Here is a 26,174-nt window from a genome sequence, read left to right as displayed (position 1 = left end):
TTAAAATGTATTCTCACCTGTATTTCATGATTTCAACTATGTCCTCAGCATCTTGTTTAGTTGCTTCCTCTCTCAATTCCAACCTTGCTCGTGCCTTTAAAAGAAAACAACCATCTTCAGATAACAAAAGATAAATATATTTAACATTGAGCAGGTAGAGTATATATAAGCTTATTTCATTTATTAATGAAATTACACAAAAACTTTTAGAAGGAGAGGTTGCAATATAAAAAGTCAGAATTTTAAAATATTATCAAAAGCTTGAATATGACAATTATCACTCATTTTAAAATCTATTTTTATCTACTAATACATCTTTCTGAATGTTCATTCCAGAAGATTTGATTATGCCTTTTACTTTCAGGAAATCATGCCTAGCTATTAATTTGTGGAAACAACAAAGATGAGTTAATCAGATTCTAGAAACAAAAAGCTCAAACTCTAACCCAGCTAATTTTAACTGCCTGAGTTCTCTTAGCATTCCATACTTGTGAAGAGATATAATGCTGTTAGAAAAATAGGCACTTACAGACCTGTCATGTATCAGATCAAATACTACTAAGATATTTGACACATTCCATCTTACCATATGCTCATTTTTGAATACCTAAATTCTTATTTAACCTAAGAAATCTTCAAACCTCAAGAGTTCCCTGACTGTCATTAAAGGAAAAACAAACAAACAAAAAAACCCATTACATGGTATGTAACTAGTCTGCTTTTAGAAAGTGGCTAAACATTGCTTGATATGTTAAATGTACCACAGCCTTCTTTTTAGACCTTGCCTTGGGACATGCAGGATCTTAGTTCCCCAGCTAGGGATCAAACCAGTGCCCCTGCATTGGGAGCAGGGAGTTTTAACCACTGGACCGCCAGGGAAGTCCTATGACTACCTTTTTTTTTTTTTTTTTTTTTTTTAATATTTTACTAAAGGATAATTCAAAACAGCAGAGACATTACTTTGCCAACAAAGGTCCGTCTAATCAAGGCTATGGTTTTTCCAGTAGTCACATATGGATGCGAGAGTTGGACTATAAAGAAAGCTGAGTGCCAAAGAATTGATGCTTTTAAACTTTGGTGTTGGAGAAGACTCTTGAGAGTCCCTTGGACTGCAAGGAGATCCAACCAGTCCATCCTAAAGGAAATCAGTCCTGAATATTCATTGGAAGGACTGATGTTGAAGCTGCAACTCCAATACTTTGGCTATGTGATGTAAAGAGCTGACTCATTTGAAAAGACCCTGATGCTGGGAAAGACTGAAGGCGGGAGAAGAAGGGGACAACAGAGGATGAGATGGTTGAATGGCATCACCAACTCAATGGGCATGAGTCTGCGTAAACTCTGGGAGTTGGTGATGGACAGGGAGGCCTGGTGTGCTGCAGTCCACCGGGTCGCAAAAAGTCAGACATGACTGAACGACAGAACTGAACTGAACTGAAGGATAATTGCTTCCTGGAATTTTGTTGTTTTTCTGTCAAACCTCAACATGAATCAGCCATAGGTATACATAGATCTCCTCCCTTTTGAAACTCCCTCCCATCTCCCTCCCTATCCCACTCCTTTAGGTTGATACAGAGCCCATGTTTGAGTTTCCTGAGTCATACAGCAAACTCCCGTTGGCTATCTATTTTACATGTGGTAAGTTTCCATGTTACTCTTTCCATTCATCTCATCCCCTCCTCCCCTCTCATGTCCATAAGTCTATTTTCTATGTCTGTTTTTCCACTGCTGCCCTGTAAATAAACTCTTTAATACCATTTTTCTAGATTCCATATATATGTGTTCAGTTCAGTTCAGTTGCTCAGTTGTGTGCAATTCTTTGCAACCCCATGGACCACAGCATGCCAGGCCACCCTGTCCATCACTAACTCCTGGAGTTTACCCAAACTCATGCCCACTGAGTCGGAGATGCCATCCAACCATCTCATCCTCTGTCACCCCCTTCTCCTCCTGCCTTCAATCTTTCCCAGCATCAGGGTCTTTTCAAATGAGTCAGCTCTTTGCATCAGGTGGCCAAAGTATTGGAGTATCAGCTTCAACATCAGTTCTTCCAATAAACACTCAGGATTAATCTCCTTTAGGATGGACTGGTTGGATCTCCTTGCAGTCCAAGGGATTCTCAAGAGTCTTCTCCAACACCACAGTTCAAAAGCATCAATTCTTTGACGCTCTTTAGAGTCCAACTCTCACATCCATACATGACTACTGGAAAGACTATAGCGTTGACTAGATGGACCTTTGTTGGCAAAGTAATTCCTCTGCTTTTTAATATATGGTCTAGGTTGATCATAACTTTCCAAGGAGTAAGTGTCTTTTAATTTCATGGTTGCAGTCACCATCTACAGACTTTGGAGCCCCCAAAAATAAAGTCAGCCAATGTTTCCCCATCTATTTGCCATGAAGTGATAGGACCAGATGTGATGATCTTAGTTTTCTCAATGCTGAGTTTTAAGACAACTTTTTCACTTTCCTCATTCATTTTTTTTTTCCTCATTCATTTTCATCAGGAGGTTCTTTAGTTCTTCACTTTCTGCCGCAAGGGTGGTGTCATCTGCGTATCTGAAGTTATTGACATTTCTCCCAGCAATCTTGAATCCAACTTTTGCTTCATCCAGCCCAGCATTTCTCATGATGTACTCTGCATATAAGTTAAATAAGCAGGATGACAATATACAGCCTTAACGTACTCCTTTTCCTATGTGGAACCAGTCTGTTCCATGTTCAGTTCTAACTGTTGCTTCCTGACCTGCATACAGATTCCTCAAGAGGTAGGTCAGGTGGTCTGGTATTCCCATCTCTTTCAGAATTTTCCACAGTTTAGAATACAATATTTATCCTTTTCTTTCTGACTTATTTCACTCTGTAAAATAGGTTCTAGGTTCATCCACCTCATTAGAACTGACTCAAATGCATTCCTTTTTATGGTTGAGTAATATTCCATTGTGTATATATAGTACAACTTCTTTATCCATTCATCTGTTGATGGGACATCTAGGTTGCTTCCATGTTCTAGCTATTGTAAATAGTGCTGCAATGAACAATGGGATACATGTGTCTTTTTCAATTTTGGTTTCCTCAGGGTATATGCCTAGAGTGGGATTGCTAGGTCATATGGTAGTTTTATCCCTAGTTCTTTAAGGAATCTCCATACCATCTTCCATAGTGGCTGTATCAATTTACATTCCTTTGAACAGTGCAAGAGCATTCCTTTTTCCCCCACACCCTTTCCAGCATTTATTGTTTGTAGACATTTTGATGATGGCCATTCTGACCAGTGAGAGGTGATATCTCATTGTAGTTTTGATTTGCATTTCTCTAATCATGAGCAATGTTGAGCATCTTTTCATGTGTTTGTTAGCCATCTGTATGTCTTCTTTGGAGACAAGTCTATTTAGGTCTTTTTCCAACTTTTTGATTGGGTTGTTTTTCTGGTATTAAGTTGTATGAGCTGCTTGTATATTTTGGAAATTAATCTTTTGTCAGTTGTTTTATTTGCTATTATTTTCTCCCATTCTGAGGCTTGTCTTTTCACCCTGCTTATAGTTTCCTTTGCTGTGCAAAAGCTTTTAAGTTTAATCGGGTCCTACTTGGTTACTTTTGTTTTTATTTCCATTACTCTCGGAGGTGGGTCATGGAGGATCTTGCTTTATGTCATCAAGTGTTTTATGTTTTCCTCTAAGAGTTTTATAGTTTCTGGTCTTACATTTAGGTCTTTAATTCATTTTGGGTTTATCTTTGTGTATGGTGTTAGGAAGTGTTCTAATTTCATTCTTTTACATGTAGCTGTCCAGTTTTCCCAGCATCATTTACTGAAAAGGCTGTCTTTGACCCATTGTATATTCTTGCCTCCATTGTCAAAAATAAGGTACCTATAGGTGTATGGGTTTATTTCTGGTATTTCTATCTTGTTTCATTGGTTTATATTTCTGTTTTTGTGCCAGTACAATACTGGCTTGATGACTGTAGCTTTGTAGTATAATCTGAAGTCAGGAAGGTTGATTCCTCCAGCTTCATTCTTCTTTCTCAAGAATGCCCTGGCTATTCTGGGTCTTTTGTGTTTCCATATGAATTGTGAAATTTTTTGTTCTAGTTCTGTGAAAAATGCCATTTTGGTAATTTGATAGGGATGGCACTGAATCTGTAGATTGAGTTTGGTAATATAGGCATTTTCACAATATTGATTCTTCCTACCCAGGAACATGGAATACCTCTCCATCTGTTTATGTCATCTTTGATTTCTTTCACTAGTGTCTTATAATTTTCTGTGTACAGTTGTTTCCTTAGGTAAGTTTATTCCTAGATATTTAATTCTTTTTGTTGCAATGGTGAATGGGATTGATTCCTTAATTGCTCTTTCTGATTTCATTGTTAGTATATAGAAATGCAAGTGATTTCTGTGTATTGATTTTGTATCCTGCAACTTTGCTAAAATCACTGATTAGCTCTAGCAATTTTCTGATACTATATTTAGGGTTTTCTATGTACAGTGTCATGTCATCTGCAAACAGTGAGAGCTTTACTTCTTTTCTGATCTGGATTCCTTTTCTTTTTCTTCTCTGATTGCTATTTCTAGGACTTCCAGAACTATGTTGAATAATAGTGAAGAAAGTGGACACCCTTTTCTTGTTTCTGATCTTAGGGGTAATGCTTTCAGTTTTTCACCATTGAGAATAATGTTTGCTATAGGCTTATCATATATGGCCTTTACTATGTTGAGGTAGGTTCCTTCTATGCCCGTTTTTTGAAGAGTTTTAATCATAAATGGGTGATGAATTTTGTCAAAGGCTTTTTCTGCATCTATTGAGATGACCATATGGTTTTTATCTTTCAATTTGTTAATATGGTATATCACATTGATTGATTTGTATATATTGAAGAATCCTTGCATCCCTGGAATAAACTGAACTTGATCATGGTATATAAGTTTTGATGTGTTGCTGAATTCTGTTTGCTAAAATCTTGTTGAGGATTTTTGCATCTATGTTCATCAGTGATATTGGCCTGCAGTTTTCTTTTTTTGTGTTGTCTTTGTCTGGTTTTGATATCAGGGTGATGGTGGCCTTGTAGAATGAGTTTGGAAGTGTTCCTTCCTCTGCAAGTTTTTCAAAGAATTTTAGAAGGATAGGCATTAGCTCTTCTCTAAATGTTTGACAGAATTCTCCTGTGAAGCCATCTCGTCCTTGGCTTTTGTTTTTGGGGAGATGTTTGATCACAGCCTCAATTTTCAGTGCTTGTAATTGGGTTGTTCATAATTTCTATTCTTCCTGGTTCAGTCTTAGAAGGTTGAACTTTTCTAAGAATCTGTCCATTTCTTCCAGGTTATCCATTTTATTGCCATATAGTTGTTCATAATACTCTTATAATCCTTTGTATTTCTGCATTGTGTGTTCTAACCTCTTTTTCATTTCTAATTTTGTTGATTTGATTCTTCTCTTTTTCTTGATGAGTCTCACTAAAGGCTTGTCAATTTTGTGTACCTTCACAAAGAACTAGCTTTTAGTTTTATTAATCTGTACTATTGTTTCTTTCATTTCTTTTTCATTTATTTCTGCTCTGATCTTTATGATTTCTTTTCTTCTACTAATTTTGGGGGCTTTTTTGTTCTTCTTTTTCAGTTGTTTTAGGTGTGAAGTTAGGTTCTCTATTTGATGTTTTTCATGTTTCTTGAGGTAGGATTGTATTGCTATAAACTTCCCTCTTAGAACTACTTCTGCTGTATCCCATAGGTTTTGAGTTCCATGATAACCTTTAAAAAAGTTTTTTATCTACCCATTTCTAATGTTACCCAATAGGAAGAAAAGCAAATAATTACACAGAAAATTTAAGAGAAATCTTATAACACTATACCCCCTTTATAAGCCAAAAGAGCAAGAACTTAAAATAAATGAACCTCTGTTAGACGAATCAAAGATTCCAGTTGCCTAGTAGTGATTGGTGAGCTATTTAACCGCTGGCTCTGTTTCCGGAGCTCAAGGTAAAAATCCTGAAGAATTTGAGCAGCTTCTGTGGATAGCCTTGGATAGACATACTGCCGAGAGTAGCCAATGTACTTTCTCAATAACTGGTGGGGAATTGGATCTATTGTTTCTCCAGGAGCCACCTAAAACATGATAAAAAGGCCCAAGATTACAAGAATATGTAGCAAATACAATCTTTCTGCTAAAATAACTTGTTTAGATAAATATAATATTCTAAAATATTCTAATACTTAGATAAATATTATATTCTCCAAATAAACCAAACTCTGCAGTTCTAGCTCTTGGTCTAGCTGACTTAGATTATTTCAACTGAACTTTATATAAACTCTAGTATTATAATATAAAAGATATTTGCTAAGAAAGTTTACATACTACTGCTCTACAACAAGCAACACACTGAACTCTGACTTTCAAACAAAACTGAACCAAATTATTAAAGAGAAGAAACTTACCTTTAGTCTTTCTGATAGTGGCTTATCAGAAACCACTTCAAGTATAGACGTATTTGAATCCTGACTATTCATACGAGCTACTGTGGCACTGCTAACAGCTCTCTGCTTTCCAGCCCTTATTGCAATCACATGTTCAGAGAGTAAATGATCATGATCTTCATTTGGAGTGTCTAACAGGATAAAGACCAGATCAAATCTGGATAGTAGGGCACTCCCCATTCTAAAGGTATGAAAGAAAGAAGAAACAGTGATTGGAATTAAACAGAAAACCTAGAAAGCTGTTTATTCACTTCTTTACTAATCAAGTTCCATGTAGAACTTAAAAAATGAAGCTTTAGGTTAAGGAAACAAGCAATAGCTTCTGGATTCAATGTACCCACCAATTCCAGAGACATACCAGGTCACATGTGCACAGGCTTATATGTTCCCATATGTTAAGGATGCCTTTTCTCACACCATCAAAACTAAATTCTTCTCTTATGTTCTATATGACTTCTGATGATTTAGGATCATTGAAATTACAAGCTAGAATGCTTCATGATACACTGAAGACTATCTGGTTGAGAAATTCTTAATCTTTTACATCTTTTGTCTCACCAAAACACTGAGTCTCTCAAAGCACCTATGCCCATTTAGAAGCAAAATACCACTTTTTCTCAAATATACCTCTATATGCCTATTAGTCATTATAGTAAAAGTGCTGTGTCCTACTTAATCATTTTTGAATCTACCAATCACACAACTCCTTTATTTGAGACCAACAAACTGAAATCCAGAATGATTAAAGAATCTGACTAACATTCCAGTGGTACCACTAAAATCAGAATCTAAGTCTCCTGGATCCTTGTTCAATAGGATCTTTCTGATCTTTCCAATCTAGGATTTTGTCATTTTACTAAGAAACACTAGTAGGATGGCTTTTTTGGTGCTGGTAGTACAGAAATACCCAGAATCTCAAAGTAAAATTGTGTATGTTACTATGTACCATTTCTGCAATAAAAATATTTATTATTGGGACTCCCCAGGCAGTCCAGTGGTTAAGACTCCACCCTGCCAGTGCAGGGGTGAGGGTTCAATCTCTGGTTGGGGACCTAGTAAGATCCAACACGTAGCCAGAAAATAAAAAAAAAAAAAAAGAAAAAGTAGCTATTACTAAATATTAGAAAATTAGCATTTTGTTTCCCACTAGAATTTTTAAAGTTCTAAATTTTCATCTGAGGCATCTTTTTGTCTTTTTTTCACTTATGCATCACTTGAGTCTATTTTCCCCTTCCCAAACATTTTGTCCAACCTGTACAGAACAAATTAGAAGAGAAAGCATATCCACATAAAGATATAAATACTGGTTTTGGAAAAAAGTAGGATCACATCACACATACAAATAAGCAGGTAACGTGCTCCTATCACTTAACAGTAAAGCACAGACATGTTTCTTATCAGAGTATATGCAAAGCTACTTTCATTCTTCTACCTGATGCTTTCCACAGTATAGTCTTACTATATAGTTCAACCACTTCCCTGTCAATGAGCATTTCAAGTTGTTTCCAGTTTGTGATGGTGCTAAACAATGCTGTAAAACCCACCCTGTCAACATATCTTTGTGTATTCTTGTGCCTATTTCTGTGAATATAACTCCTAAAAGAAATGGTTGGAACAAACAAAGTACATTTAAAATAGCGATAAACATGCTAAGCTGTCCTTCAAAATCTCAACTATGTATGTGAGACTCCATTTCCCCACCCCACTGACAAGAATGATTAATATTTAAAATGTCTGCCAATCTGGTAGATGTCAATAGCACTTCACTGCTTTAATTGAGTGTTCTAACACATTTTTGTACATTTATTGGAAACTTGCAACTTCTGTAAAATATCCATACGTCCACAATTATCTTTATCTTTTTCATATCTATAGGGATTCAATATATTAAAGTATAAATATTTGAAGAGACTTACTTTAAATTCTCAGAAACTGTTTTGGCTTTATTGTAGTGTCCTCCAACTGGATTTGCAGCAGCAATGATGGAAGTTCTTGCAGGGAGACTACAAACCATGCCAGCCTTAGCAAGACTAATACTCTGCTGTTCCATGGCTTCTAACAAGGCTTGATGTTGATTCCCCATTTTATCAAATTCATCTATTCCACAGATACCTGCAACCACAGTAAAATAATTCAGACAAAAATTTTTCCTTTGGTCAAGTTTCAAACCTAACAGGAAAGAAATTATTCCACAATAAAGCATATTTCCATAAGTTTCCAACAGTTAAAATTATGAAGTGTCATACAGTACAACATTTGTGCTTGATTTACAGCAAATAAAATATCGGTCTTATTTAACGATAATTTAATTAGTTATTTAATTAGCATTTTCCACAGGCAAAGCACTACATGTGAGCGTTACAAAAATGAAAATATGAGAGTAACTCTCAAAAGCTTAAAGAGTTAAATCTGAACAGATGAGGTAAGGATATACACATTCAAGATAGTGTATTTTAACAACTATAATAGATATGCATCATCATATGAATTTTCTGGGGGTGAGGTGGGATTAAAAGAGGAAGGGGAATCTGGAAAGGTTTCAAGAAAAAGGTGCTATATGAGCTGGGTCTTTGGGAACAGTGGGCAGCATGATTTGGGAAGGAACACATGGGCTCTAAAGTCAGAAGACTAGAGTGCAGGTCTCAGCAATACCAGGTGTTGACTACAGAACTTACAGTTAATTGTACACTCAAACTCTTTAAATATGAAGACCCATCACTGAATGAAGGCATTTTATGTGCCAGATGTATTTTACATCTAATCCAGAGGTTATTGGAGGCCCTCTAACATTATCTTGTAATATTTTTCCTCTCCTCCTCTTCATACCATGATAATTTGGTGGTCATGCCCCAAGGGCTTTGCTATGGTTAATCCTCTGTATACCTACTCTATGACCAGTCAGTGCAGACCTCTCTGGAATTGATGGTATTACTGGAAATTCTTGAGATTACTAGTCATAGTTCTTCAGAGGTGGGGACAGGGTAGGAATAAAGTCAAGCTACCTCTCTGCCACTTTGCAAAGTTTAAAGCAGGAGCTGGAAATCTTTTCCTATAAACGGGCAGATTTTGATGTTTTGTGGGCCACATACAGTCTTGTCACATATTCTTGGGTTTTTTGTTTGTTCTTTACAGTCCTTTAAAATAGCTTGTGCCCACACGCCACAACTAGTGAAACCCACATATCCTGTGCTCTGCAATGAGAAGCCCTCACACAACTAAAATGTAGCCCCTGCTTGCTGCAACTAGAGAAAGCCCTCAGGAAGCAATGAAGACCCAATGCAGCCCCCCCCCAAAAAAAAAAGTAAAAAAAGATTTTAAAAAAATGAAATAGCTTGTGGACTACACTAAAACAGGCTGAAGGGTGGGTTGATCTGTGGACTGAAGCTTGCCAATACCTGGTTTTAAAGCATAAAGTTTAAATTATGAACATTTTAAGCTCTTTCTAGTTTGTTTACAATTGATATATCTTGTTGCTTGTTTTCAAACAATTTTTTGGTTATTTCATCAGCTATTGAAGAGAAATATAAAACAGCTCTATTTCTCATTTTCTCCCTTGAAAGTCTTCAGTAAAAATTTTAGTAGGATCCTATTTATTATTTGCTAGGATTATATTTGTTTCTAGAATCTGGTCTCTGTTGACTAATATTCTTTTGTATTTTAACAGTAATATATATATATATATACATATACATATATATATATATTTTGTTGTTGTTGTTGTTAGCAGTGATATTTTTACCATCATAATGCTTGGCTTATCTGCATAGATTTGAAAGAGATGGCCATGAACTTTTAATACTCTGCATCTTAAATCCCATTAGTGATCTGCACAGCTAAACACTGTATCACCTTCAACTTCTATTTAATGGAAGATCTGACAGTTTAACAAAGTGTGAAAGTGTTAGTTGCTCAGTTGTATCTGACTCTTTGCAACCCTGTGGACTGTAGCCCACCATGCTCTTCTGTCCATGGAATTTCCAGGCAAAAATACTGGAGTGGGTTGCTATTTCCTTCTCCAGGAGGTCTTCCTGATCCAGGGATCGAACCTAGGTATCCTGCATTGCAAACACATTCTTTGCCATCTGAATAACCTCTTCCTGCTTATTATTTTCTTCATCTGCTAACTTAGTAAAAATACTGTCACTTCTAATGAGCTATACAATGACCAGAGAAATGTTTTAGAATTTATGAATTCATCAAATATTTACTGAATGCTTTTTATAAGAAGAGGTGGCAAGAATACACAGAAGAATTATACAAAAAAGGTCTTAATAACCTGAATAACCATGATGGTATCATCACTCACCTAGAGCCAGACATCCTGGAGTGTAAAGTCAAGCAGGCCTCAGAAAGAATTACTAAAAACAAAGCTAGTGGAGCTGATGGAATTCCAGCTGAGCTGTTTCAAAGTCTAAAAGATGACGCTGTGAAAGTGCTGCACTCAATATGTCAGCAAATTTGGAAATCTCAGCAGTGGCCATAGGACTGGAAAAGGTCAGTTTTCATTTCAACCCCAAAGAAGGGCAATGCCAAAGAATGTTCAAACTATCGTACAATTGCCTGCATTTCACATGCTAGCAAGGTCACGCTCAAAATCCTTCAAGGTAGGCTTCAGCAGTACATAAACTGAGAACTTTCAGATGGATTTAGAAAAGGCAGAGGAACCAGAGATCAAACTGTCAATATTCTTGGACCATGGAAAAAGCAAGAGAGTTCCAGAAAAACATTTATTTCTGCCTCAGTGACTTCGCTGAAGCCTTTGACTGTGTGGATCACAACAAAATGTGGAAAATTCTTAAAGAGATGGGAATACCAGACCACCTTACCTGTCTCCTAAGAAACCAGTATGCGTGTCAAGAAGCAACAGTTAGAACTAAACAACGAACTGGTTCAAAATTGGGAAAGGAATACAAGACTGTACCCTATCACCCTGCTTATTTAACTTATATGCAGAGTACATCATGTGAAATGCCAGGCTGGATGATTCACAAGCTGGAATCAAGATTACTGGGAGAAATATCAACAACCTCAAGATATGTGGATGATACAACTCCAATGACAGGGAGTGAAAAGGAACTGAAGAGCCTCCTGATAAGGGTGAAAGAGGAGCGTGAAAAAGCTGGCTTAAAAGTCAAGATTCAAAAAACTAAGATCATGGCATCTGGTCCCATCACTTCATGGCAAATAGAAGGGGAAAAAGTAGAAGCAGTGACAGATTTTAGTGCTTCCCTGGTGGCTCAGATAATAACCTGTCTGCCAATGCAGGAGACCTAAGAGACATGGGTTCAATCCCTGGGTCTGGAAGATTCCTGGAGTAGGAATTGGCAACCCACTCTAGTACTCTTGCATGGAGAATCCCATGGACAGAGGAGCCTGGCAGGCTACAGTCCATGGGGTCACAAATAGACACAACTGAGCAACTAACACACACACAGAGTGACAGATTTTATTTTCTTGGTCACTGCAGACTGTAACTGCAGCCATGAAATTAAAAGACTCTTGCTCCTTGGAAGGAAAGCTATGACAAACCTAGATAGTGTATTAAAAAGCAAAGACATCACTTTGCCAACAAAGGTTTGTATAGTCAAAGCTATTGTTTTTCCAGTAATCATGTACAGATGTGAGAGCTGGAACATAAAGAAAGCTGAATGCCAAAGAATTATACTTTCAAACTGTGGTGCTAGAGAAGACCAAGAAGTCCCTTGGACTGCAAGATCACATCAGCCAATCCTAAAGGAAATCAGTCCTGAATATTCATTGGAAGGATTGTTGCTGAAGCTCCAATACTCTGGCCACCTAATGCGAAGAGCTGATGCTGGGATTGAAGGCAGGAGGAGAAGTGGGCGGCAGAGGATAAGGTGGTTAGATAGCAACACCAATTCAGTGGACATGAATTTAAGCAAACCCTTGGAGACAGGGGAAGACAGAGGAGCCTGGCGTGCTGCAGTCCATGGGGTAGCAAATAATTGGACATGATTTATTGACTGAAAAACAAGACTATATTCTAGGCATGTGGATATAAAGACAAAATTTTGCAACATTTTGTGCAAAGACAAAATTCCCCATACTTGTTATGAAGGTTACATTCCCTTCAGTGTTGGAGGCAGACAATAAAAAAAAGTAAACCATGTGGTATATGAGCAGGTAAAATGCTCTGGGCAAGAGAGGTTGAGTAGGATAAGAAGAACAGGGTCAGTGGGGGTGGGGGTTACAGTGTAAAATGTGTTGTTAAGGGAAGGTCACACTGGGGTCTTTTGAACAAAACATTGAAAGAGCCCTGCAAAGTATCTGGAGTAAGAAGGTTCCAAAGTACAAAGGCTGTGATGTGGGAACATGACATGCCTGGAGTGCTGGTACTATACAAGGTATAGCAAGGAGGCCAGGGTAGCTGGGGAAGAGGAAATAAGAGTGAAGAAACAGGTAGATAATGAGGCAAAAGAGGTGATTAAAGGCCAGAATATGAAATAGTGATTAAAGGGCATCTGTGTCACTATCAAACCTAGCTTTCACCAAGTGAGATGGGAAGGCACTGGAGGGTTTTGAACAGAACAATGTGATCTAAGTTTTAATGGGATTTCTCTGCCTTGTTACAAACAATAGAAAGAGCAAGGGTGGTCACAGGCATGCCAACTAGGAGATCACAGTAATAATCCATGTGAGAGATGATGGTGCAGCAGCAGTGGATAAGTGGTGTCCAGAAGGTAAAGCAAACAAAGTCTGCTGACAGCCTGGATGTGAGGTATGTGAAAAAATTAAGAATGTCTTCATGTTTCCTGATATGAGCAAACAGAAGGATGGAACTGTCATTTACTGAGAGGGGAAGATCAAGATTTTGGCTTTGGATGTGCTAGGTTTGAGAAAGTTGCAGAGACACTGCATAGGCAAAGGGATATATATGCCTGGAGTTCAAGGGAGAAGAAACATAAATCTGGAAAACTTTAGCATATAGGTAGGTGAAGAACCATGAAACTAGATAAAATAACCAAGCAGATAAGTACAGGCTGAGAAGAAAATACTACAAAAACTAAGTACTCTGAGGAGCCAACCAGTTAAGAGGCTGAGGAGATGAAGAACAAGTAAAGACAGACTGAACAGTGAATAAAGAAGAAAATCAGAAGAGTGCAGTGTCCTGGAAACCAAGGAGATAAAGTATTCCATTGATGCAGTCATCAGCTGTGCCAAACATGGCTGACAGTTACTGGATTTAGAAATGTGACATTGCTGGCAAACTGGAAGGAATGAATGATCTCAGCTGGACTAGAATCTGGGTACACACTGCCTGAGACATACATAGGTATATGTTTTCCCAATAGGGTTAAAACATCACAAAGAGAAACAGGCAGCCAAGCCCAACTGTCAATCTCTTCCTGCTGAGACTTCCAACTAGGTTTCTTATAAAAACTATTTGTCATATCCTGAAAACACAAAACAATGAGATGGGTATTTCTAGTCTTTTTGGCACTCATTCTCAACTCACTGGTTGGAAAGTGCTATCCAAATGACTCTTGGAACAGAATGTAGAGAAAGTAATTGAAAAAGAAAGACTTAAAAGAAAAAAAGCCCCAGAATTATTATGTGTTTTGGCCTCTTACCTTGATCACCAAGTACTAGGGCACCAGCTTCCAAAGCAAAATCTCCAGAAGAACTATCTTTTGAAAGAGTTACAGTCAAACCAGAGGTGGTTGTGGTATTACCACAAACATACACGCCACGTGGAGCAACACTGCATACTGCCTAATGAAATGGAGAGTTTAAAAGAAAGTAAAAGGGAAAGAATATAGTAGAGGCTCAAAAACATTAGCTATATGCCAGTCGTTCTTCTAAAAGCTTTCCCGTACAATCTTCACCACCACAGTAAGAATATTATACAGTATTATACACAGTACTATACACCTGTTACTGATGTAGAACAAAGGTCTGAAGAGAGTAACTCACACAGCTATGAAGGTGTGAAGTTAGGGTTAAATCAAACCCGAGCAGCCTGATTCTAAAGTCTGTGGTCATGTGAATACACCATTGCAACTTATGCTTCAAGTTAAAATAGCAAATATGTATGTATTCATTTTAATTTCAGAAACCCCAGTGCTTCTGTAAACACCAGGTAATAAAATGGCTTAATAGTGTTCACCTTCAAACAAGGTTAACAGCACACAGAAAAGTAGTTAAGTAATGCAACAGCTAAAAGCATGGACCTCTGGAGTCGGGCAGACCTGTTTAAATCTTGGCTCTATCATGTACCTACTGGTGGTGCTGCTCTTGAACCTCTCTTGAAACCTCAGCTTCCTTATGTTTTATTACATACTGCATTGAGGACGAAATGAGATCATATGTGCAAGGCACTTAATCTGGTACATGGCATATAATATGTGCCTCGTGCAAGGCCACTGTACACCTCTGTGCACCTCACAGCCCTAGTAGGCAGTGCTTACCCTGCTGTGTCAATAGTGTGCTCTGGACTGATGTAGCACACAACCTAATGGGAAGCTTTGGTGCCTAGCTAAATAAACGGTAGCTATCATTATTTTTGTTACTTGTAATTCCTTAGTTGTTAGTTTGAGAATATGTTGGCTTACTAAATGGTCAAAGGAAAATAGTTTAAAAATATAAACAACTCATAACTGTTCAGTTCAGTTTAGTTGCTCAGTCGTGTCCGACTCTTTGTGACCCCATGGAATGCAGCACGCCAGGCCTCCCTGTCCATCACCAGCTCCTGGAGTTCACCCAAACTCATGTCCATTGAGTTGGTGATGCCATCCAACCATCTCATCCTGTCATCCCCTTCTCCTCCTGCCCTCAATCTTTCCCACCATCAGGGTATTTTCAAATGAGTCAGCTCTTCGCATCAGGTGGCCAAAGTATTAGAATCTCCGCTTCAACATCAGTCCTTCCAATGAACACCCAAGACTGATCTCCTTTAGGATGGACTGGCTGGATCTCCTTGCAGTCCAAGGGACTCAAGAGTCTTCTCCATCATAACTATTAGTATTAGCCTAATTTTTAAAAACCTTGGCTTAGTGGGGCTAGCGGACTTATATGAAATTCAGATTCCCACACACACTTTTACCCACATACCTTACCTAAGTATACTGTTTTCATTTTTACAATCTACTCTGTTTCACCTATAACTGGATACTCTGTGTCTCAGTTATCAGGCTTGTAGCAAGGGTTCAGAACAGAATAAAAACAAGTTGGCCCAATGGTCAAAACAAACAAAATATGAAAACAAAGGATTTTAAAAATGTCAGATTAGAAATTAAAATAACTGAGTGATTTGTTGAAGTATACTTTTTATTTAAATATAATGTACATAATTATAGTACATATAACTGTACAGTTCAACAAATTTCCATGCAACTGGCATACAGATCAAGAAACAACATAACTAGCATTCCCAAAGTCCCTTTCCAGGCACCACCCAGTTAACTTGTAACACGATAAACTAGTTGTGATTTATATGAAACTTTAAATGAATAGAAAAAAAATAAAATAACTAATTTAACACTCAGCCATAGGGAATAATGGCTCTGATGGACAGTAGGTTTATAATACAATGGGGAGACCAGTTTTCAATTCTGGCTGCACTTCAGAATCACCTGTGGTTATAACATGTAGATGCTAGGACCCTTATTCAAGATATTCTTAATTCTTAATACTGGGGAAGGCCACAGTATTTTCAAAAAACTCCAACACTGATAGTGATAGGGTTCCTAACCATTCTTACATTGGCTTGGCAGGTGTCACTCCAAGCGTAAGCATTCCAAAGGCTGTACCTTCTAGGGCAGCATGGGGAGAACTACTAGGCTCTGAGGGGCAGAGCTAAAATCTTGGGGACCAACAATGTATTGGTCATGGGAATTTCCTTGTTTTAGACTCAGAGGGAAGCAGTGGAGATGGATAGGATTGACCTTTATAAGACTACTCTTAAAGCCTAATTCAGTGTTTATATAGTTGTATAAAGAGATATTGGGTGAACCTGCTTTACTTTCTTGAACTATTCTATTCATAGGTGAGGTCACAACAATAAAGACTAGTAAAGCAATGCTGGATACAAAAAACGGTTAGGGGGACTTCCCTGGTGGTCCAGTGGCTAAGACTTCATCCTCCCAATGCAGGAGGCGGGGGCCCTGAGTTAAATCCTTGGTCAAGGAACTGGATCCTGCATGCTGCAGCTAAGAATTTGCATGCCGCATCTAAAGACCCCAATGAAAACTGAAGACCCTGAATGTCACAACTAAGACCCAGTGCAGCCAAATAAATTAAATAAATACTTTAAAAAAGAAAAGAAAAAAAAAATCGCATTTTTTTTAAAAATAGGGGTTAGGAAAATGGTTAATATTTTACAATAGTTGACATCTTTAACACGGCAGTATGTTTATACAGCCTGTGTGACAGGAGACTGGCTTAATTTGAGAGGATGGTCAGATACAAGTTACTCACTCACACAAACCCCATCTCACTCACACTACTTGACAAATGATATCCTCTGGAACACAAATACCACACGTTTTAGGAAAATTCACTTGTGAATTATTCATGCATTTTATAAGCAAAAGATCAAATATTAAATGTCTGATTTCCTACCTGTAGCATCTGACTTTTTCCCAAGCCTGGGTCTCCAACAACAAGGACATGGGGGTCTCCTCGAATCGGAATTCTGTTTTTGTCATCTGCATATTTCTGGCTTCCTCCAAAGAGTGCTAATATCAAACCTGCTTTAACAAGCTCAAATGTGAAAGGAGAGAAAGAAAAAACAAGAAAGACAAAGATGACTAGCAAAAGGGGTGCTCCTCCTATATTTACATATGTGTGTGGATTTTTTTTTTAAACATGACTGCATGTTGCTTTTCTCTTTTCCTAAGAAAAGTGTAAAAATACACTTCTTTAATGTAAATGATTAGAAAGCATATAAAATAAGGTATCGTAAAAGTCACTGAGTATACATGTGTTCCCCATCCTGAATCCCCCTCCCACCTCCCTCCCCATGTATACCCATGGTGGAGTCAAGTCAATGTATGGCAAAACCAATACAATGTTGTAAAGTAAAATAAATAAATAAATTAAAAAAAAAAAAAGTCACCAAGTGAAGACTTACCTTGCCAGGCACTGAATCAATTCCACAAAACTGAGAAGTATTTGTTACTTTCTGCTTTACCATCTACTGTGTTCAGAGTCACTTTAAAAGAAGTCCATTCCTATTAACTCTAATTGGTAGGAAGCTGTGTCTTACAAGGGACTGTGGTTTCTCTCTCACATCATTTATGGAGAATAATGATTCATATTAAACTATGAATAACTGGCCAACAGAAATTACTATTTTTTTTGCAAAATCTTTATATTCTATTTTTGTTAAATTTATGTATTTTTGAGTAAAATGAAGTAAAATACTTACTTCATGACCAAAAATGACAGGGCAAAGCGAGCTGAAAAACAGAATACGATTTATAAATTCTAACATTTTCAGGTGATAAACAGGATCTACTTTACAATCTGCTTAATTTACTTTACTTAGTACCAAACAGCTCAAGAAACTTTATTCCAACAAATTTATCAAAATTCTTGATGAATCTATAAAGGGAAGAATACTTTAGAAATTGTGTCTGTGTAAGGGAGACAGGATACTTATAAAGCATTTACATTACTAGCCTTTAAAATGCATCATAGGGACTTCCCTGGCAGTTCAGTGGTTAAGATACTGCATCAGGGGTTCGATCCCTGGTTGGGGAACTAAGATTCTGCATGCCGTGTGGCACGGCAAAAAAAAAAGAACATCATAATCATGTGTTATGATTATGGGTTATTCTGTACCCTAATACTTTAGGGTAAAGAATTATCTTTTATATGAACAGACATCTTTAGACCTGTGTAGCCAAGTCATTGAAAGAAGGAGACTAAAGGGTGAACTGAGTACACAATATTTAAAGAAAGAATAAAATTTCATTTTTTCAGTTCAAAGAATCAGAATAAATAAGGCCATATATGAACATATGAAGTATTATATTTAATATAAAGAAGTATCTCACATCTACCAATTGTATAAACAGGAACAAAAAGGACAGGGTGGGAGACATACAATCAGGAATAAACTCTGAATCATTTTATCTGTTAACATATGTAAACACAAAGTTGGTATCCTGCCATTCCCCCTTGGCAATCATTCCTGCAGATCACTGCTCACCTCCTACCAAGCAACTGCATCTGTGTGCCAAAAGGCTTTCTATGGCTGCAGAAGCATTAGCAGAAGGCAGGCTGGGCAGAACAGAAGTGCTGGCATGTCTAATATTCTCAGGAGCAGCTCCAAATCTAGACACTTAAATGGAAAAATACTGAGGCTAGGTCTTCAGTCAAGTGTCCCAGAGGCCTCAGAAAAGATTAAGCCTTCATTAAGGCACCAGACACTGACTACCTCCCTTCTCTGTCTCACTTTCTCATTCCCCTCCCAGTATTTCTGGGGATAATCTCCCCAATAAACCACACTTATGCAAATCATTGTTTCTGAAGGAACCTAAACTAAAACAGCCTTCTATTTGTCTTCTCCATTCTCTTCTCAAAGGCTTCCATTTGTTAATCTAGCAAAGGTTGACAACATTTTTCATAAAGAGCCAGAAAATAAATAGTTTCACTTTTACTGTCTGGGTCATAACTACCCAACTTTTATCAAAGGAACGATTAATAATTTGCCAATTAATGGGTGGGGCTGTGTTCTAATAAAACTTTATTTACCAAAATAGGCAGCTTGCCTACTTTACCAATACCTGCAAGATTAACAAATGGGGAGCCATGAAAAATTCTAAATTTAGAACTAAAAGGTAAAAGCAAACTGTAGGAAGGAAATCCAAGTTTTTCATACTAACATACATACTTCATTAAGTATGGCAGAAAAAGGACCACTGCACATGTTCACTGTTATTATAATTGGTAAGAGGTACCAAAGAGGCGTTTTGGTCCTCAACCAGGGAGTTCCTTGCCACCTGCTACAGACCACTCACCACTCCACCACTTATCACCAGATCACTGAGTCTCCCTAGCACAGGGCACCCTATCTACCAGGATGTTTGGATGGCTATCTATTCAAAGCATATCTTTGAGGGTTTAAGAACAAAAAACCCTCAAGGAATCTATACTTTTCCCAGCTTGCTAATTAATATATTAAAGACAGAAAGAAAAAAGTGTCAAATTCTCCTAGAGCCCAAAGGCTAAATGACAAGATCAATTTTTCTAACACAATGCACTTCAAAATCTCAGTTCTGTACCTCTGTTTGGTACATCTACTATTTAGTCTCTCATTTTCTATTTCTTCAAAATTATCCAAAAAACTGCCAAAATAACAGTACATTGTGTTAACCATATAATGAAATCTCATTTAATCTTTAGAATAACATTCTGAGGCAGCTATTATTATTTCTACCTTAGAAGGAGAAATTAAATGCCCCAGACTACAACTGGAAGTGGCTGAAGCAAGATTCTAACTTAGGTTTGTATCTCCCTAAAAAAGTTTATAACCACTAAAGCAAAAGTACCTCTACATTGTTTCTTCTCTATTGCAGGACAATAACAGAAATAAAAACTATTCTGAAATACTTCTCAATAGTAAGGGACTTCTATGTGACTCTCTTTCTTGCTTTCTAAAAGTAAACAAACAACCCTCTACATACAACTAATTGAAATTACTTTGGAATTCACTGCCCCATGATTCTTTTGTTAAGTAACCAGTTAATGTGAGATAGTAAATTTTCCTTATTGTTTCAACTAGAGATCAGCAATCTTATTTGTAAAGGTACAAACAGTAAATATCTGTGACCCATCTCTATCACATCTACTCTATCACTGTAGCTCAAAAGTAGTCAGATACTATGTAAATGAACAAGTGTGGCTGTGTTCCAATAAAAGTTTATTTGTGGACAGCAAAATCTGACTTTCTTGTAATTATGTGTGTCATGAAATATTCTTCTTTTGATTTCTTCAGTCATGAAAAAACATAAAAACCAATCTTAGCTCACAGGCTATACAAAAATGAGTAATTAGCTAAATTATATCTCTTCCACTCTGCCCTTTTTGTACAAATAGGATTATACAATTGATGAATGGAAAATACTTGTTTATATTCAACATAATACTTCATATATGGCCTTATGTATTCTAATTCTTTGAACTGAGTATGAAATTTCAGTTCGAATATGAATATGAAATAAAATATGAAATGTTATCCCTTCTTTAAATATTATGTATACAGTTCACCCTTTAGTCTCCTTCTTTCAGTGACTGGGCTGCACAGGTCTAAAGATATCTAATGAATTGTAATTTGCAACCATTTTGACTGGTTTTCAGTTACTGGTAGTCAAAAGCACCCCCAACATGCACATGATAAAATAAAACTTGAGATAATCTCATACATACTTGACAATGAGTTTAAACAGGTTTTCTTCAGACTGAATCTCCTGGATGGCATAAAGGTCTTTAAGTGAGAACTCCATCAATGCTCCATGCTTACATCCATCCTCGGAAGCCTTTGTTTTCTGTCCTTTGTTATTACTAACAGAATTTGCTTCAATGTACAAAAGGAACATGCATTTGTCATTCTTATTTCGAGAACCTGTAAATTTCAAAGTACAAAAATACAGTAATTGGTATTTTCCCTACAGAGATTCAAGTAGAATGTAAAAGAAAGGCATGATGAGTTATATTACTAAATAAACCTTTATTTTAGAGAAAAAGTTTCACCTATATAAGAATCAAGGAGTTCTTTAAATCAGTGCAAATTCAGAAATATATTTAAAAGGGAAAAGACGAAAGCTCACAAACTACAGAGAGACAGTCAAATTGAGGAAAGTTATACCACACCTTCCTCAGCATTGGAGACTTTGACAACTCCGGTGATAGTCACTGTGTCTCCTGGGACACAACTATCCACGAGATCATGAACAAGCTCACATTCTATTGTTCGTGGAATCCGACCTGCTTCTCGCTGATCATCAGACATCAACTCCTGTATTCTAAAAAGTTAAACAATTTTCAGTCAGTACTTACACTGACTCTAGGTTATTTCTTCAACATATTAACTATTCAGGGTCCACATGGTGCTAAGCTAGATAAAGGGCAGTTCTTTAGTTGAAAAAGGTTCAACAGTATATCTAAAACTACTTTGGCAATTTCCAATTAAAGATAGCAGAAAAGGCACATGCATTTGCCTACCTTCCCATCAAAATGTGCACCAAGATGACAGTCACTAAAAGAGGGAAGGGAAATTCAGGGGTGTGCGGAGGTACCATCAACAAGTAAGAGATATGAAATTTTAGAAAACAGAAAATGGGAACGTACTGATGGATAAAGTAAGATGAATTCCAGAACACACACAGGAAAAATTTACACAGGTACAAGAGAAGTGGGAGCCAATGTTCTCAGCCCCAGAGAGCCTTCTAAGTTGGAGCTGGCAGGAATGAAAACTGGGAGTAGATGGCTGAAACAAAACAGGATAATTAACTGAAAGCAAGTCACTGAATAGCTATTCAGAAATTATTTGGAAGGTGGGTAGACAGGAAGGTAGAAGAATGAGGGCACCCCACGAAAGCCATCAGGTCTCCCCGCCCAGCAAAACCAGAGCACTGTTCCAAGGAAACAGACCATCTGCTCTGTGAAGGTAGCTAAAAGTGTCCAGAGGGGAGACAGTGCTCCAGCATAGGGCTTCTCATTCTGGCACTTGAGTCCAAGTCAAATTAAAAAACACATTCATAAAGCAAAATCTGACAGTCAAAACTCTACCTTCTATCCAGTGATGAGGCTTTTTGAAGAAAAACTCCTACCTAAGAAATAGCAAAGAAATAAGAAATAGCACTACCCTACCTACTTCAAATTTCTCATTCCTCATCAGATATTGAGGATGAAATGGCAACAATTCAAAAAGGAGAAGAGCATTAAAAACAAAACAAGCTAAGAGTTTCTAAGAAAACTACCTTCATAAAACAAGAATTAGCTGCTATAAGAAGAAACTATTGAAAAACACAAGTGTGAAATCAGGAAAGTTAAAGACGTATATAAAAAGCAAACATTTACAGAAAGAATAGAAGCAAAAAAAAGAAATCTAGAGAAGAGCATAAAGAAAACAAAGGGTAGGGGGATTCCCAGGCGGTACAGTGGTTAAGAATTCGCCTCACAATTCAGGGGACATGGGTTCGATCCCAGGCCACAGAGAAACTAAGCCCACATGCTGAAACTAGAGAACTTACATGCTGCAACTACTGAGCCTCTGTGTTCTACAGCCCAAGTAACACAACTAGAGAGAAGTCGTGATGCCTAGAGAACCCTGGCCACCACAACAAAGATCCTATGTGCCACAAATAAGACCCAATGCAGTTAAATAAATAAATATTTTTTCCAGAACACCATGGATAAAAAGATTACAAAGAGTTGGAAAAGTGCTAAACAACAAGGTTAAAGTCCAAATATGAAGCGTGTTAAAATATGGGATAATTCAGTGAAGCATGAGAAAAGATAATCCATTTTTTAAAAACATTCTCTCTCTTAAAAAAAAAAAAACTAAATAAAAACAAAAAGAAAAAAAATAAAAATAAAAACATTCTCTCTTTTAAAAAAAAATTTATTTGACTGTATCTTAGTTGTGGCACATGGGCTCAGTAGTGGCAGCCCATGGGCTTAGCTGTCCCATAGCACATGGGATCTTAGTTCTCTGACCAGGGATCGAACCCATGCTCCTGCATTGGAAGGCAGATTCTTAACCACTGGACCAGCAGGGAATTCCCAAAGATAATCCACTCTGATTTTGATGCTTGGGTCATTTTCCTTTAAGGGGGAAAAAAAATCAACAAAACAATCCAACCCAGTTACACAAATTACATTTGCTTCTCTTGGCATCTGATCATCTGAGTTGATTCTTTGTTTAATAATATTTACATTATCATTAAAAATATAAGTGCTGTTTGTTGGTTTTATCAGATATGACCTATGAATAAAACATGACAGATAATTCTGATTAGGAAACAGAAGCAAACCTTGACAATTTAAAAATAACATTTTAGCTGAAAAAAGTCCAAAGGTGGAAGGGGAAGAAGGGAAAGCAGGTACCATGTCTCTAATGTCCTCAGCTCACAGAGTGGATGAGTAAGTGACATGTAAGTGAAGAAAGAGACATGATAATGCTATCTAGAATTATGTATAAGGCAACAAGAAGTTGCAGGAACTGTGATCTTCTATGTTAAGCTTTTTAAAACACTTAATATGCATTATTTTAAAAACTTTTAATCACCTACATGATGAATGTAAGCACAAACCCTACTGCACAGTTACCCACTACCTTCAACTTTCAAAGCACATTTTAAAAACTGGCAAACTGACACTTCCCTGGTGGTCCAGTGGTTAAGAATTTGCCTGCCAATGTAGGGGACACAGGTTTGATCCCTGGTCCAGGAAGATCCCTCACGCCACAGGGCAACTAAGCCCCTGGACCACAACTACTGGGCCCATGCTCTAGAGCCCATGAGCCACAACTACTGAGCCCACGTTCCACAACTAAGCCTGCATGTCTAGAGTCTGTGCTCTGCAGTAAGAGAAGCCACCAAAGTGAAAAGCCCATGCACTACAACTAGAGAGTGGCCTCCACTCGTCACAACTAGAGAAAGCCCGAGAACAGCCAAAACTAAATTAATTAATTAAAAAAAAAAATCCTAGTGAATTGCAATGAGAAGTATCAGAATGACACAAACATGCTAAGATCATCTTGCTTTAAAAAAAGTATATTTTAGACTTTTCTTATTAAAAGAACACCTATTTCTATGTCACCTTTGGAAAAATTTAAAAACACAGATAAACAAAAAGAAGAAAGTAACAATCACCCTCATCTCACTTCCCAAACAGTATACTCTCAACATGTCTTTTTATTTACCAGTGTTGTTTTTTAAAAAAGATAAATAAAGTCAGTATTATATATTAATAGTAGAAAACATTCTGTGAACTGCTTTATCACTAAATACAGTGTAAACATTTCTGGATGTCATTTCGAAACACTCTCCTACATCATCGTAATTAGTGGCTATACAATAATTCACTGTCCCATCCTTATAAATTTTCTTCAGATGTTTAGGCTATTCTCCATTTTTGGTCATCAACACTGTGAAAACGTACCTTCAGCAAGTAATTTCTGCACGTATTGTGACTGTCTTCATCAGATGAACTCCTAGAACTGGGCCTGCTTCTGATTCTGATATACACTATAAAACTGTCACCCTGATGCATCCAAACGTTTCAATGCTAGCTGAAAAACTATAACTTAATTCCTTATGGACATCCAAGCTAAGGCTCAGGAAAAAATGAAACTGAATTTACTATATATGGCAGGAAGGTAGCCTTTCTTCTAGGGCAAAAAATCATTTTATCAATTGACTAAAACAACTATCATGTAAGCTAATATTGCATTAACAAAATTTTACTATAACTGACTCATTTAAAATGAACTTGAGTAATACCTTTTAAAAACCCACAAAAAGGATTTAAATGTCCTCCTTTTCTCAATTGTCTACCCCTAAGTTTGATTTCCTAATATTAGGAGATGATCATTCAAATTCAGTTAAAATACTTAAGCCTATTTTTAGTCTGCTATTTTTACCTGAAAACAAAGAGACTTTAAAATCACTTAAAAGCCATAATAATATAATTAAATCACTAGATCTTCCATGCATCTATGTGGACCTCATAGCACCTTTGAGGCCCTTACTACCCTCTTCAGTGGTCAAAGTACTATAGACACAGGCTAGAAACCAGGCTTCCCCATTCACAAGGCACGTGATCACACTCAAGAGTTTTAAACATTTTATCTTCTATAAAATGCTGTTTGTAAACATCTCAGCATAGTGCACAGCTAATTACTGTATATATTGGCAGAAGGAGGTCAAGCTAGGACAGGGCTTGGTAGCAATTTACTTCATTTCCCCTATGTTCTTAGAAGTTTCCTGGATAGCACTCTGACTTCAAAGCTATCCATTACATTATATTTAGGGATGAGTTATGGGACTATAGCCAGAAAAAAAATGGGACAAACTGTTAGACTAAAAATATACACACACAGAGAAAACTATCTGACTTTCAAAAAAAAAAAAACAAGTTTTTAAAAATACCTATACAGTAAAATGTCTCATGAATAGTGTGAACATAAAATGAAATATCTATTTCTAAAGGAGTCTCTATTTTAAAACTTGAAAACAATATTATTTCTAGAATATATTCATTATGAAATGAAACACTGTTGTTGTTTAATTGCTAAGTCATATCTGACTTTTGTGACCCCATGGACTGTAGTCTGTCATACAGCTTTGCTTGTATGTAAATCCAGTTCAATGAGTCACATAAAATGAGAAATAAGGTAATTTCTCAGTAGTAAAATGACAAAATAGTTGCACATCAAATCCCTTCTGGAATCTGATAGAAAACAAATCTCAAATAAAGATAATTATCACTTTCAACACGTAACGCTTCACCAAATAAACCTTTTATACTTTATTACTATCTATACCTAAGAATCAACGTATAATACAAGAATACTGTAGATTAACTTGGCATTATGAGAGCTCTAAAACCTGCCTTTTATTTAATAGTCTGATTGCTTACTTGATTGACTGCCAGTCCATTGTAACTGTGAGAGGAGAGCTACGAAGAGCCGTAAATGACTTCCCTCGACATGCTGGTACAGGACACTGCAACA

General features: G+C 37.0%; 1 protein-coding gene across 2 annotated transcripts in view; it reads right to left on the bottom strand.

Moving 5' to 3' along the window:
• MCM8 (minichromosome maintenance 8 homologous recombination repair factor) overlaps positions 1-26,174 on the bottom strand; it is a 50,895-nt gene that overhangs the window by 11,430 nt on the left and 13,291 nt on the right. For both annotated transcript variants that reach the window (XM_065921472.1, XM_065921471.1), the window contains exons 8-17: positions 26,081-26,166; positions 21,308-21,459; positions 20,864-21,059; positions 17,859-17,889; positions 17,051-17,191; positions 14,062-14,203; positions 8,386-8,581; positions 6,431-6,650; positions 5,891-6,100; positions 18-94 (exon numbers count right to left, since the gene is read on the bottom strand). In XM_065921472.1, the coding sequence (XP_065777544.1) occupies positions 18-94; positions 5,891-6,100; positions 6,431-6,650; positions 8,386-8,581; positions 14,062-14,203; positions 17,051-17,191; positions 17,859-17,889; positions 20,864-21,059; positions 21,308-21,459; positions 26,081-26,166 (1,451 nt within the window). The remainder of the gene's footprint in view (positions 1-17; positions 95-5,890; positions 6,101-6,430; positions 6,651-8,385; positions 8,582-14,061; positions 14,204-17,050; positions 17,192-17,858; positions 17,890-20,863; positions 21,060-21,307; positions 21,460-26,080; positions 26,167-26,174) is intronic.

Source organism: Muntiacus reevesi, chromosome 2 (genome assembly GCF_963930625.1).
Source record: "Muntiacus reevesi chromosome 2, mMunRee1.1, whole genome shotgun sequence".
Lineage (NCBI taxonomy): Eukaryota > Metazoa > Chordata > Mammalia > Artiodactyla > Cervidae > Muntiacus > Muntiacus reevesi.
Note: the sequence above shows the minus strand (reverse complement) of the source record. Positions and strands in the feature narration are given on the sequence as shown.